At 44.0% G+C, this 15,561-nt stretch overlaps 1 protein-coding gene across 1 annotated transcript in view; it reads right to left on the bottom strand.

The window, feature by feature from the left end:
• LOC124620054 (gamma-aminobutyric acid type B receptor subunit 2) overlaps positions 1-15,561 on the bottom strand; it is a 434,547-nt gene that overhangs the window by 169,445 nt on the left and 249,541 nt on the right. Inside the window, exon 9 of the mRNA XM_047146721.1 lies at positions 10,812-10,872. Coding sequence (XP_047002677.1) covers positions 10,812-10,872 — 61 coding nt within the window. The remainder of the gene's footprint in view (positions 1-10,811; positions 10,873-15,561) is intronic.

Genomic DNA, 15,561 nt, shown 5'->3' with positions numbered 1-15,561 from the left:
ATCCATAAATAAATTTCGGTTTGCAAGAACGCACTACAGTGTCGAAGCGAATGTCTCAAGTGTATTTTCGTCCGGTGCTACGAATATTCACAAGGTCCCTAGTTCTTTAGGCATGCATTTTAGAGCTCATATTTACTGGATATTTGGTGTATATTGTTTGGCCTATATCTCCTCCTCCAGAGTTATGGAAACCAAAGATTTTTCAGTAGAGGAGATGTGCTTCATCGTATCGAAGATGAACAAGTGTTCATAGACCATAATGTGTTTATTTTAGAGCCTACGTTTAGTAGACTTTTTTCTTTTTTTGGTCTATGCTATCAACTTCTAAAAGACAAGTTTCCGTCAGATCAGCGAAGTTAAGCGCTGTCGGGCTGGGCTAGCACTTGGATGGGTGACCATCTGGTCCAATGATCACTGCTGGGAAGCGGGGTGCACTCAGCCCATCTGATGCAGACTGAGGATCTACTTGATTGAGAAGAAGAGCCTGCGGTCTCTTAAACTGACATACGGCGGGGAGAGCGGTGTGCTGAAAACATGCCCCTCCATATCTGCATCCAGTGACGCCTGTGGGCTGAGGATGACACGGCGACCGGTCGGTTCGTGAGGGCTTCATGGCCTGTTCGGCCGGAGTTATGTTCAGTTTTACCAACTTCTAAGGTTGCCTACTCTACGATCTTAGCGACAGGAGCAGCGGTACATAGATTGCACTGTAGAATATAGTAGGACGATTTTCGCTAAACTTTCGACACAAACGTTTCTGGATCAGTGTTCTTCACCTATAAATCGATACATTTAGCCTTCTCCGTTAATCCATAAAGGTTTGTAAAATCGTCAACGAATGACCCTATATGTAGAGTTATGACCAGCCGATATAGCCGAGCACGTTAATGCACCGCTTCTGGGTTTTGGGGAGGTGAGCCTGCCAAGGATAGAACCCGCCTCGTGGATTAACGACGAAGGCTGGTGAACTTGCCAGTCTGAAAATGTTTTTTACGCAAAGTAGATAAATACTGGATGGTTACCAACGCCGCGCCGCAGGCACACACTACGGAAAGATTTAGAAACCGTTCTCGCATTTGGACATAGGAGGGAGTACTGAAAAGTAATGCCTCCGAACTTTGTATATGAAAATTTTTGAAGCTTTTTAAATAAAGCAAACTTCATTAACATTGTACATCTTTATTCTACATATTTGTTTCTCAACGTAAGTCACCCTGGTGACAAAGACATTTGTCCCAACGAGAAACCCATTTGTTGACACTATTGCTGTAGAATGTTTGACATTGTTGATGGGTCATAACCTTACCTCTGCTTGCATCGCTACATCACTGTTTTAACTGCATACGTTATTTCGGCGTTGAGGGCACTTGACGAGAAAGGAAAGTTTATAAGTAGAGGACTGGGGAATCCTTCTAGTGACGATACAGAACACGAATGGTGAAATCCATTGACAAATCGACTTTTGTCAAAGGGGCAGATAGTGTTGGGAAGGGCCGTACAGGAAACGGCAAAGCTGGTCGACTCTACTCGTGCTACTGTAGTGAGCATCCGTGCGAAACGGCTGTAGTACGGTGAAGCCGTGAGTAGGCGACAAGATGTTGGACGTCCACATCTCATCACAGTACGTGGAAGACGGTGACTTGCCTGCTCTGCACGGGCGGATGCCAGCAGGAGCTCTGACATCAGAGATCACTGCTGGTGCTGGCACATGTGTTTCAGAGCACACAGTTTACTCAATATCTACATCTACATCGCTATTCCGCAATCCACCTTACGACTCAACGTATTTCAGCAGATGTAGAATCGCCCTTTACTCATCATCAAATGCCGGTTCTCCAATTTTTTGAATAGTGTTTCACGGAGAGAAAGTCGCCTTCCCTCCAGCGATTCCTGCAACATCTCAGTAACCTACCAGTATCCAATCTAGCACCTTCCCTCTGAACTGCATCCAATGTCTTCCTTTAACCTGACCTGATACGGATCCCAAACACTATAGCAGTACTCAAGAATAGGTCGCACTAGCGTCCTATATGCGGCCTCCTTTACAGATGAACTCCACTTTCCTATAATTCTCCCAATAAACCGAAGTCGATCATTCGCCTTCCCTCCCACAGTCGCCACATGCTAGTTTCATTTCATATTGCTTTGCAACGTTACGTCCAGATATTTAAACGAGGTGACTATGTCAAACACGACACTTCTAACGCTGTGTCGGAACATTACAGGTTTGTTCTTCCTACTCATCCACATTAGCCTACACTTTTCTGCATTTAGAGCTAGCTGCCATTCATCACACCAACTAGAAATTTTGTCTAAGTGATCTTGTGCTTCCCTACAGTTATTCAGCTTCGACACTTTGCCGTACTCGACAGCATCACCCGCAAACCGTCGAAGATTGCTGCCCACCCTGTCGACCAAATTATTTACTTATATAGAGAATAATAGCAGTGCTATCACACTTCCCTGCGGCACTCCGGATGATACCGTTGTCCCTGTTGAACACATGCCATCAAGGACAATATACTGGGTCCCATAACTTCAGAGCCACTCACATATCTGTGAATGTCATCCATAAGCTCGTACCTTCTTTAACAACCTGTAGTTGGGCACCGCGTCTAATGTTTTGCGGAAATCTAGTAATATAGAACCTGCCTTTTGTCCTTCATCCATAGTTTGCTGTTTGTCACGTGAAAAAAGGCAATCCTAGTTTAGCATGAGCGATGCATTCTAAAACCATGCTGATTCGTGGACACAAGCATTTCGGTCTCAACAAAATTTATTATAATCGAACCGAGAATATGTTCACGGATTCCGCAACAAACGGATATTAGGGACATTGGTCTGTAATTTTGCGGGTCCGTTCTTTCGCCCTTCTTATAGATAGTGTCACCTGCACTTTGTTCCAGTCGCTTAGCGCTTTGCACTGGACAGTAGCAACATATTCACGATAAATGCAAGCAAAGTAAAGGACCAGTGCTGTAGAGCATTCTTTGGGAAACCGAACTGGGATTCCGTCCGGACCTGGTGACTTATTGGTTTTCTTCTCCTTCAGTTGTTTCTCTACGCCAGGGATGCTTATTACGATGTCGTCCATGCGTCGAACATGTGTCTCCACAGCATTCAGCCAACGTATTCTCTTGTTGACCTAAAGGCATCGTCAACTACGGTAGCAAGGGGCGCGGGATCACAGAGAGTGGACCGATGATCAATGAAAACGTGTAGTCTAGTCTGATAGATCACGTTTCTTGTTACACCAGGTCGACGATCGCACGTGGGGGAACACATGCTTCAAACGTACACGGCCTGATGGACGCAGATCGTTGTAATACTAATACTGTGGGGGATGGCACTTGGTCTTCCATGAACCTTGCGGTAACAGCTGAGGACTACGTGAACATTGTTGCGGACTAGCTGCATCCCTTCTTGGTTGATGTTCCACCCAAATATGATGTCGTCTTCCAGCAGTATAACTGTCCGTGTCACGAGACCAGAGTCGTGGTACATCGGTTTCATGAGCAAGATAATGAACTTACGTTGATATCTTGACTAAAATTTCACCTGATATGAAGCCGGTGGAACACATGTAGGACGTCATCGGGTTCCAACACCACCTCCGTAAACCACCGGCCAGTAATTTACGGGAAATGCTTGATCGAGCATAGACATCTAGTGCCAGATACAGGTTGGTTATAATTAGTCTTTCGCTAGTTGAGGTGACATCCATCAAAAACTAGTGATATCAGGACATTGAAACTTTGGCGAAACGTTTTTAAGGACATTAGGAAGAGAAATAACGTACAAACCATTAAAGAAACACATTTTAATTTCCACATGAGAAGGGAACATTTGTTTATTGCAGGCCGGCCGCATTGGCCGAGCGGTTCTAGGCGCTAAAGTCTGGAACCGCGCGACCGCTACGGTCGCAGGTTCGAATCCTGCCTCGGGCATGGATGTGTGTGATGTCATTAGGTTAGTCAGGTTTAAGTAGTTCTAAGTTCTAGGGGACTGATGACCTCAGAAGTTTAGTCCCATAGTGCTCAGAGCCATTTTTTTTTTTTTTTGTTAATTGCACGCCATGTTTTTTTCGTTCCATTTTATAAACGTTATTCAATGTGACTGCCATCTGCATCTGCGACAGCCTGGAACAGCAATAGAGACACCATTTCACAACTGTTGGTGAGGTATATCGTTTGGTGACGTCACACGGTCAACATTTCTCATCCATTTTTGGTGTATGTCCCGACATTTGCGACTGCATGTGTCTGGTACGAAATTACTTGTCTCAGCGTCATCTACGCCACTTCTTAAGCGTTAATAAGAAGCTCCCTGTATAGTGAATAGTGCGTTATTCTCGTTGAAATGCTTCCTTTCTAAGCGGTACGCTGTGTAAGCGGCATAACAGTGTCCTATAAGCTGCCATTTTGTACATCATAGGAAAATTAGAGGGTTGATAGATCAGCGTCCTACTAGTAGTAGACGACTTCGGGAAAATTTCAGAAGGGAAAGTAGCTCCTTCCAAAGTTACACGTAGGTACAAACACGCTAAGGAATTATCCGTACTAAGTTCCACTCCCGCAGGGAGTTCAGGCGGCTTTCCCACAGTCCATGCTTCACTGCCATACTATGCTGCGCTAGAAACGTACATTCTCAGAAATTTATTCCTCAGATTAAGGTCCATGTCTGATACCAGTGGACTTCTCTTGACCTGGAATGCCCTTTTTGCGAGTGCTAGCCCGCTTTTTATGTCCTCCTTGCTCCGTCCGTCATGGGTTATTTTGCTCCGTAGATCGCAGAATTCCTTAACTTCATCTACTTCATGACCATCAATCCTGATGATAAGTTTCTCACAGTTCTCACTTCTGCTACTTCTCATTACTTTCGTCTTTTTCCGATTTATTCTCGGTCCATATTCTGTAGTCATTAGACTGTACATTTCGTTCAGCAGATCACTGAAGATAGCAATGTCATCGGTGAATCTTATCGCTGATATTTTTTCATCTTGAATTTTAATTCTACTCCTGAAGCTCTCTTTTATTTCCAACACTGCTTATTCGCTGTATAAATTGAGCAATAGGGACGAAAGACTACATCTCTATCTTACAACCCCTTTAATCCGAGCACTTCATTCTTCGTCTTCGCCGGCCGAAGTGGCCGTGCGGTTAAAGGCGCTGCAGTCTGGAACCGCAAGACCGCTACGGTCGCAGGTACGAATCCTGCCTCGGGCATGGATGTTTGTAAAGTCCTTAGGTTAGTTAGGTTTAACTAGTTCTAAGTTCTAGGGGACTAATGACCTCAGCAGTTGAGTCCCATAGTGCTCAGAGCCATTTGAACCGTTCTTCGTCTTCCACTCTAACTACTCCCTCTTGGTTCTTGTACAAGTTGTATATTACCATTCTGTCCCTATAACTTAACCCTATTTTCCTCAGAATTTAGAATATCTTGCACCATTATCAACCATAACGTCAGAACTACCCCTCTGGTGCCTTTACTGATTGTCATCTAACACATCCTCAATGTTCTTTTCTATTCTGCTGTATGTTTTTCTCGTCGGCAAGTAGGATGCATGACCTGTTAAGCTGATTGTGCGATAATTGTCGCACTTTTTAACTCTTGCAGTCTTCGGAAATGTGTGGATGATATTTTTCCGAAAGTCAGGTAGTACATCGCCAGATTCACGCATTCTACACACCAACGTGAATGGTGGTTTTGTTGCCACTTCCCCCAATGATTTTAGAAATTCTGGCGGAAAGTGGTCTATCCTTTCTGTCTCATTTGATCTTAAGTCCTCTAAAACTCTGCCATACTGATTTGTAAAAAAGTAGCAGCCTTAGAACGACGTTGGTCGTGACTGTTTCGGCGTTCGTAGACGGCAGTCTCAGGCTGCCAATCCGTGAAGTCTATGTCATGATCAGTTCCTTTCATCATGACATCGAAAAGATGAGCTAGCGATTAATGCACTTTCGCATACGGTGAATTAAGAATGGGCTTCCGAACAAGTTGTGTTAGAAACATTTTTGTACAGAGTCCTGACATTAAATTTACTTGTACTGAAAAAGCTATTTCTAGGCTGTCCATAAACTATAAATATTCCAGTTAATGTGAGGTGTGTTTCTTGAGAAGTAACGTTTAGAAATAAAAATGAAACAGGTAGACTTTTCCTAGCAATTTTGCTTTTACGTGAAAGGCTGTACATTAATCTACTTTTCTACATAATTCCCACCAATATTAAGGCACTTATCGTGTCGTACAGCCAGCTTTGAATACAATCCTCTTGGAAATCTTCCGCCTGAGCATAATTTTCGACAATTTAAAAGTTCAGTAGCAACTGGATAAGCACAATTCTTGGCACCTGAGGAAACTCATCACGTAACGCCGAAACCGTGAAGAATCTGTTCTCTCTCATTTTTTCATCAAATTTCTGCACCAGATCATCAGTAATGATTGAAAATGGCTGACTTCGTTCCTCTTCATGCACATTCATAAGTTACCTTTTAAAGCTCTCACCCATTTCGGTACCATCTCATCGGTCGGAAGAGTCAAGAAATGTGCTTTATGCAATTGTTACAGAACCTTTAAATTATCGAAAATTGTACTCAGGCAGCAGATTCATACGAAGATGATATTCAAAGCTGGTTGTACGGTACAATAAATGCCTTAATATTGGTGCGAGTTTCGCAGAAAAGTAGAATAAAGTGCAGGCTTTCATGTAAAAGTGGAACTACCGAGAAAAGTCTACTTGTTTTGTTTTTATTTCAAAACGCTATTTACTTCAAACACACGCCTCATATTTCAGCAGCTCATGTCAACGCGTGAACATGATTTCAGTCGAATTATATGTGAATTCCACCTAACAGCCAGCCACTGTAAGGCGTTTATGATGGTTCCCAGCAACAGTACTTTCCGTCGTTCCCTTTGTGCACCACTCCTGTGTGTTATTACGTAAGCTATCGTCCTAAAGACGGTAACTATGTCGCAAAGACGGTAGTTTTGGCACGTGATGGAGGTAACGAAACGCGCTCCCACATAAAACCGCACTTTGGAATGATCGAGAGGTGCGCTTGCCACGTTTATGACAATACGAAACCCACGAACGCTCTCGATACACTTCGACACATAATTCAGTGCCTCGAGAGACATACTCCATATACAAAAAACTGTTTTGTAATAGTATTTATTCGTCATCCTGAATACTTCAGTTATTGTCATTTATAGCTTTTACTATTCAGAGTTTCGCTATTGTAATTAATAATTCAGATCTTCCTGGCAGATTAAAACTCGAACCTGGGACCTTTGCCCTTCGCGGGCAAGTGCCCTACCAACTGAGCTATCCAAGCACGACTCATAAACCGTCCTCACAGCTTTACTTTCGCCAGTACCTTATCTCTCAGGTTCAAATTCCAGCCAGGCACGCAGTTTTAATCTACCACGAAGATTTATATCAGTGCACACTCCGCTGCAGAAAGGAAATTCAATTTGGAAACAATTAATCGCTGTTTCGTTCCCACGGCTGCCTTAGCAGTGAGCTTGAGAAATTACTAAAGTAAGTAAAAATGTCATGAATCTACAAAGCAATGGAAAACAGAGCAGCTGAAATGAACGATACAAAAACTGAAAACTATTAGAATTTGTTTCGTGTTTTCTTTAGTGTAATGTATTGTCCCTTGAATGCGACAGAAAGTATTGAATTATCAAGGACGGAGATAGCAATGCAGTAACTGTTGCGGCAATTAGCGTAGCTGAAAAAGCGTAGGACGTAAAATCTGAGAACTCATATATTACAGCGTGGGATGAAGATAATATTATTGGAAACAGCTAAGTATTACTGCATGAAAATAACTTCACAAACAGCGGTGAAGGTCGTTAAATCAACGGACACTCAAGCTATCGAGTCTCCGCCCTACTAAAGTTCAAAATACTCTGGAACGAGCATGTTTACAGAATGCAAAATCGCAGAGTACCGAATGTACCGTAATAACATCCTGATTCGGAGACCAAATTAAACTGTAGCTCCTCCTACAACTGCCCGTGAAAGTCAGTTCAAAGTTCGTAGGCAACGGCACACCATCCCTGACAGAATCCTACCTAGTAAAGCAATGTGGTGTTCAAAACAACCTCCGACTTGTTGACAGTTTACCTTTTTTAATGTAAGAGCCATTAAGCAAAAGGAGTACTTGCGAATGTCAAAAGAGGAGATGATAATTGGAGCCAGAACAGCTGAGTCGCGGTATTGTACTCTCTTTTATTCCGCCTTTAAATTTTTAACATTTATTTATTTATTTGCCTTACATTCTGTGACGTGCATCCCATCCTAAACCTAGTGAATATAAGTGACTAGACGTGCAAGTTTGTCTGCTTGCTGAAAATGAGATAGATACGTAAAATGAGCTCAACACACTGTCGCTTCTCGGAAAAGTCTCAAATACACTCCTGGAAATTGAAATAAGAACACCGTGAATTCATTGTCCCAGGAAGGGGAAACTTTATTGACACATTCCTGGGGTCAGATACATCACATGATCACACTGACAGAACCACAGGCACATAGACACAGGCAACAGAGCATGCACAATGTCGGCACTAGTACAGTGTATATCCACCTTTCGCAGCAATGCAGGCTGCTATTCTCCCATGGAGACGATCGTAGAGATGCTGGATGTAGTCCTGTGGAACGGCTTGCCATGCCATTTCCACCTGGCGCCTCAGTTGGACCAGCGTTCGTGCTGGACGTGCAGACCGCGTGAGACGACGCTTCATCCAGTCCCAAACATGCTCAATGGGGGACAGATCCGGAGATCTTGCTGGCCAGGGTAGTTGACTTACACCTTCTAGAGCACGTTAGGTGGCACGGGATACATGCGGACGTGCATTGTCCTGTTGGAACAGCAAGTTCCCTTGCCGGTCTAGGAATGGTAGAACGATGGGTTCGATGACAGTTTGGATGTACCGTGCACTATTCAGTGTCCTCTCGACGATCACCAGTGGTGTACGGCCAGTGTAGGAGATCGCTCCCCACACCATGATGCCGGGTGTTGGCCCTGTGTGCCTCGGTCGTATGCAGTCCTGATTGTGGCGCTCACCTGCACGGCGCCAAACACGCATACGACCATCATTGGCACCAAGGCAGAAGCGACTCTCATCGCTGAAGACGACACGTCTCCATTCGTCCCTCCATTCACGCCTGTCGCGACACCACTGGAAGCGGGCTGCACGATGTTGGGGCGTGAGCGGAAGACGGCCTAACGGTGTGCGGGACCGTAGCCCAGCTTCATGGAGACGGTTGCGAATGGTCCTCGCCGATACCCCAGGAGCAACAGTGTCCCTAATTTGCTGGGAAGTGGCGGTGCGGTCCCCTACGGCACTGCGTAGGATCCTACGGTCTTGGCGTGCATCCGTGCGTAGCTGCGGTCCGGTCCCAGGTCGACGGGCACGTGCACCTTCCGCCGACCACTGGCGACAACATCGATGTACTGTGGAGACCTCACGCCCCACGTGTTGAGCAATTCGGCGGTACGTCCACCCGGCCTCCCGCATGCCCACTATACGCCCTCGCTCAAAGTTCGTCAATTGCACATACGGTTCACGTCCACGCTGTCGCGGCATGCTAGCAGTGTTAAAGACTGCGATGGAGCTCCGTATGCCACGGCAAACTGGCTGACACTGACGGCGGCGGTGCACAAATGCTGCGCAGCTAGCGCCATTCGACGGCCAACACCGCGGTTCCTGGTGTGTCCGCTGTGCCGTGCGTGTGATCATTGCTTGTACAGCCCTCTCGCAGTGTCCGGAGCAAGTATGGTGGGTCTGACACACCGGTCTCAATGTGTTCTTTTTTCCATTTCCAGGAGTGTATAAGGGGCGATCAAACATTTCCCGTTTGATGGCGTTGCTGTAGCGTATATGCAACGTAGCGCGACTCCTATGCGGGTTTGTAAGCGCCGACACGTAGGCAGGGGATTAGTGTGAGATTCGTGTCTTTCTGGCGTGCGTACGGTAAATGCGGAAACGTGAACTGTGGCGATGTTACCATCAAACATGTCCAAACAGACATGCAGTTACTCTTTTCTCTGCTGCCGATGGACAAACACCTGCAGACAACCATCAGAAAATCAAGAATGTGTATGGGGCACCATGTCTGTCGAAATTTAATGTTGTGGAACGGTGCATCAAGTTCTGTGCTGGATACTGTTGCTTCATGATAACGCACGTCCACATATCGCAAATGCTACAACGCAAAAGCTATGTCAACTGAAGGGGGACTCGAGGACCCGTCCTATCGTCCTGAGGACCCCCCCCCCCCCGGCCCTCTCTTATGATTGTCACACATTTAGTCCCTTCAAAACGGGCTTGAAGGGTCGACGATTCCTGGCGGAGGATGATCTGTAGTCGGGAGTTACGGCCTTCTTCGCGCAGCAGGTGCCGATGTTTTACCAGTTATCTTCAATCTGGCGCGTTGGTGGCATTATTGTCCCAATGCTCACGGCGATTTCCCTGATTGGCATACAGACTCTGGGCTGTACGGCCTTCGAACGCAAAGTTGCCGAATTCCGAAAAAAAAGTTCAAATGGCTCTGAGCACTATGCAACTTAACTTCTGAGGTCATCAGTCGCCTAGAACTTACAACTACTTAGACCTAACTAACCTAAGGACATCACACACATCCATGCCCGAGGCAGGATTCGAACCTGCGGCCGTAGCGGTCGCTCGGCTCCAGACTGTAGCGCCTAGAACCGCTCGGCCACCCCGGCCGGCGAATTCCGAAACACCAGTAGATATAAAAACAGAGTAAGCAGCCGTGATGAGCGCTGCTACTTTACCTTGTACCTGGTAGAACGCTGAGATGCCGACGCGGTCGGCGCCACTGAAAGACACTGGACCCTGCAACAAAACAACGACGCATTAGCTTAAGAGCTAGGAGAGCAACTAGTCTATCAATAAGCCGCAGTAAGTACTGAGTCAGCCATATCGCAAGCGCGAACAACGCAAATCTACACATCAGATGAATTTGCAATTGCGAATAATAACGACCGTCGGCTGTAGAATGGAATGACGACAATGAAAATTTGTGCCGGACCGGGACTCGAACTCGGATTTCCCGCTTATCGCGAGCGGTCGCCTTACCATTTTTAATTTGTTTTTATATTTTTTGTTTTTTATTCTGTTTATTTATAAAAAAATTTCATTATTTTAGTCTATGTCCCAGAATTTCAGGAGTCGCTAGCGCCTTCCGATTGGCGCAACATACAAACGTGTCTTCTCGAAATTTTAACGGTGTTTCTATTTGTAGTGCGTTCAGAACATCACGTCAGCAAGAAAGCATCAGCATCACATGGCTTGGACGTTCGAGCTAGAAAGCAGGCCATGAAAGGCGCTCCGTAGAAAATTGGAAAAGAACTGTTGTATCTGGGGTTGCGAACAAGTGCACAGTGTCGATCGTTAAGGTACATCCAACAACTTCGTTCTGATTTCTCGTCGGGGCCAAACAGGTAGCGCACCGTATGACGGCGTATCCAATTCAAAGCGTTAGTTTTTCTTGCGGGATAATGAATCACATCCGGGAATAAAAGCGTCAGGAAAGTGATCTGAGCAGGTGTCTGTCCGGTAAGGAAAGCCAAGATACACTGAACGAGCCTTCAGACGTCAGACGACGGACCACATGAGAATCGATGAACGTCTGTATCCTCTACACCACAGTGAACACAGAGAGGTGTGTCTGCGAGGCGGATGCGGTGCAAACGAGACTGGTTGACCTGTTTGCCACTGACGGTGATATACCAGGTTGACTGAACGCTGGTTTCGAGTTAACCAGCATGCACAGCTTTCCACTCACGACGCCATATGATCTGGGGAACTTGTGTTCGATGGGGTTGGGGATTTGACACATTTGTAATGTGTCGTGTACAGCCTTTGTCTGGAGTATACGTGGAAGGGGTAGGGAACGCAGGATGTAACTTTATTTATTTATTTTATTTATTTATTTATTGTTCCGTGGGATCAAATTAAAGAGAAGTCTCCATGGTCATGGAACGAGTCAATACATGAAATTATAACACGATATTACAAACAGATAAAATGAAATATAAAAAAACATATTCAGGTGACAAGTCGTAAATTTAAATAAAGAAAATCAACAATGTAACACTGGAATTTGCTTAATTTTTTAGCTCTTCCAGGGGCTCCTCGACAGAATAGAAGGAGTGATCCATGAGGAAACTCTTCAGTTTAGACTTAAAAGAGTTTGGGCTACTGCTAAGATTTTTTGAGTTCTTGTGGTAGCTTATTGAAAACGGATGCAGCAGAATACTGCACTCCTTTCTGCACAAGAGTCAAGGAAGTGCATTCCACATGCAGATTGGATTTCTGCCTAGTATTAACTGAGTGAAAGGTGCTAACTCTTGGGAATAGGCTAATATTGCTAACAATAAACGACATTAAAGAAAATATATACTGTGAGGGCAATGTCAGAATTCCCAGACTATTGAATAGGGGTCGACAAGAGGTTCTCGTACTTACACCACATATAGCTCGAACAGCCCGTTTTTGAGCCAAAAATACCCTTTTTGAATCAGAAGAATTACCCCAAAAAGTAATACCATACGACATAAGCGTATGAAAATATGCGAAGTAGACTACTTTTCGTGTTGAAGTGTCACTTATTTCAGATACTGTTCTAATGGTAAATAAAGCAGCATTTAGTTTCTGAACAAAGTCCTGAACATGGGCTTTCCACAACAGCTTAGTATCTATCCGAACGCCTACGAACTTGAACTGTTCCGTCTCGCTTACAATCTGCCCATTCTGTCTGAAAAAAATATCGGTTCTTGTTGAATTGTGAGTTAGAAACTGTAAAAAATGAGTCTTACTGTGATTTAGCATCAAATTATTTTCCACAAGCCATGAACTTATTTCATGAACTACGTTATTTGATACTGTTTCAATATTACACACAAGATCCTTCACTATCAAGCTGGTGTCATCAGCAAACAGAAATATTTTTGAATCACCTGTAATACTAGAAGGCATATCATTTATACAAATAAGGAACAGCAGTGGCCCCAGCACCGACCCTTGGGGAACGCCCCACTTAACAGTGCCCCATTGGGACTGAACATCACTACCACTCTCAATATTGTGGAGAATTACCTTCTGCTTTCTATTCTTAAAGTAAGAGGCGAACCAATTGTAAGCTACTCCCCTTACTCCATAATGGTCCAACTTCTGCAGTAACATTTTGTGGTCAACACAGTCAAAAGCCTTCGTTAAATCAAAGAAAACACATAGCGTTCGCAACCTTTTATTTAATCCGTCCAAAACTTCACAGAGAAAAGAGAATATAGCATTTTCAGTTGTTAAACCATTTCTAAAACCAAACTGAACATTTGACAGCAAATTATGTGAATTTAAATGCTCCAGTAACCTTGTATATACAACCTTTTCGATAACTTTAGGAAACACCGATGGCATAGAAATAGGTCTAAAATTGTCAACATTATCCCTGTCTCCCTTTTTATAAAGTGGCTTCACTACCGAGTACTTTAATCGGTCAGGAAACCGACCACTCCTAAAGGAAAAGTTACAGATATGGCTAAGTACTGGGCTAACATACATAGAACAATACTTCAGTATTCTGCTAGATGCCCCGTCATATCCATGAGAGTTCTTGGTCTTTAGTGATTTAATTATTAACTCAGTCTTCCCCTTGTCAGTATCATAGAGGAGCATTTCAGGTAACAGTCTCGGAACACTTTTTTCTAAGAGCGCTATATGATTCCCTGTTGGGACTAGGTTTCTATTTAGTTCGCCTGCTATATTCAGAAAGTGATTATTAAATACTGAACATATACGTGACTTATCAGTAACACGGACATTCCCACAACGCACTGATTCTACATCCTCGACCTGTCTCTGCAGACCAGCCACTTCCTTTACGACTGACCATGTGGTTTTAATTTTATCCTGAGACTTAGCTATTCTATCTGCATACCACATACTTTCTGCCTTCCTAATAACATTTTTAAGCACCTTACAATACTGTTTGAAATGGGCTGCTGCATTTAGATTTTGACTGTTTCTAACGTTTTGATATAATTGCCACTTTGTTCTACAAGACATTCTTATCCCTCTAATCAGCCACCCAGGCTTCTTGTTTGTGCTAGTACCCTGTTTTGAACGTTCTAATGGAAAGCAACTTTCAAAGAGCACGAGAAAAGTCTTGAGAAAAGCATTATATTTATCGTCTACTGTATGAGCGCTATAAACATCTTGCCACTCTTGTTCCTTGATAAGGTTTACAAAGGTCTCTACAGCAACTGGTTCAGCTTTCCTAAACAGCTGATGACTATATTTAACACGTGTTGCAGCACAAAAATCTTTTAGAGTTAAAATTTGTGCATCATGTTCTGAAAGGCCATTCACCTTTTTGCTAACAGAATGCCCTTCTAGTAATGAGGAATGAACAAAAATGTTGTCTATGGTTGTTCTACTGTTCCCTTGCACTCTCGTTGGAAAGAATACGGTTTGCATAAGATTATATGAATTAAGGAGGTCTACCAGCATCCTCTTCCTTGCACAATCACTTATACAATTAATATTGAAGTCACCACATATAACTAACTTTTTGTATTTCCTATAAAGTGAACCAAGAACCTCCTCTAGCTTTAGCAAAAATGTTGTGAAATCGGAGTCTGGGGATCTATAAATAACAACAGTAGAAGTTTGGCTCCGTTAAATTTAACCACACCTGCACAACATTCAAACACCTTTTCAGTGCAGTACTTTAAAACATCAATTGACTCAAATGGGATGCCGTTTTTCACATACATGGCTACTCCCCCACACCGCAAAGAGCTCCTCGAAAAGCTGCCAGACAACCTGTATCCTGGTAAAGAAAGCGTCTGAATTATCTACTTATTTAAGAAGTGTTCAGATATACCAATAATTTCAGAGTCAACATCTATAAGCAGTTCACTAACTTTATCTTTAATGCCTTGTATATTTTGATGAAATATACTAATTCCCTCATTACTCGGATACCTAAGCTTTGCAAAAGTGGTTCCTTTGTTAGAGAGACTTCCCTTAAGCAGGAATACCTGTCAGCTGACTTCAATCTAAAAAAGGTGCAGCTCTAACATCCACTACTGCAGGAATTTTCCCATGAGTGATCCCACCATCCCCACCTATGCTGTCACCTATAAGCTTTGCCAGCCTCCCCTTCCATACCTGTTGAGGTGCAGGCCATGTCTAGTGAAACCCGTCCTGCTGATAGACTCCACCGACACCACTGAAATGTGACCCACGCTTTCTGTCATCAGCGCACCCCCAAGTCTCATGTTATTACACCTGACGGCTGTATTAAGATGAGGCCGATCGTGACGCTGAAACAGTTCCACGAAATGCACATTCGTGTTGCCAGTCTGAGTGGCTATCTTTTCCACGTCACCATCTATGTCATACTCCCCATCCCTATCGATACTGTTACCAGCCCCACCCACAATCACTATCTGATCCTCTTTAGTAAAATCCCTACATAACCCCCATATGTTAACAGTCACCTGAGCCAATCCAGTA

This window comes from Schistocerca americana, chromosome 6, assembly GCF_021461395.2.
Source record: "Schistocerca americana isolate TAMUIC-IGC-003095 chromosome 6, iqSchAmer2.1, whole genome shotgun sequence".
NCBI classification, from domain to species: Eukaryota; Metazoa; Arthropoda; class Insecta; order Orthoptera; family Acrididae; genus Schistocerca; species Schistocerca americana.
This window is presented reverse-complemented; position numbering and strand designations above follow the sequence as displayed.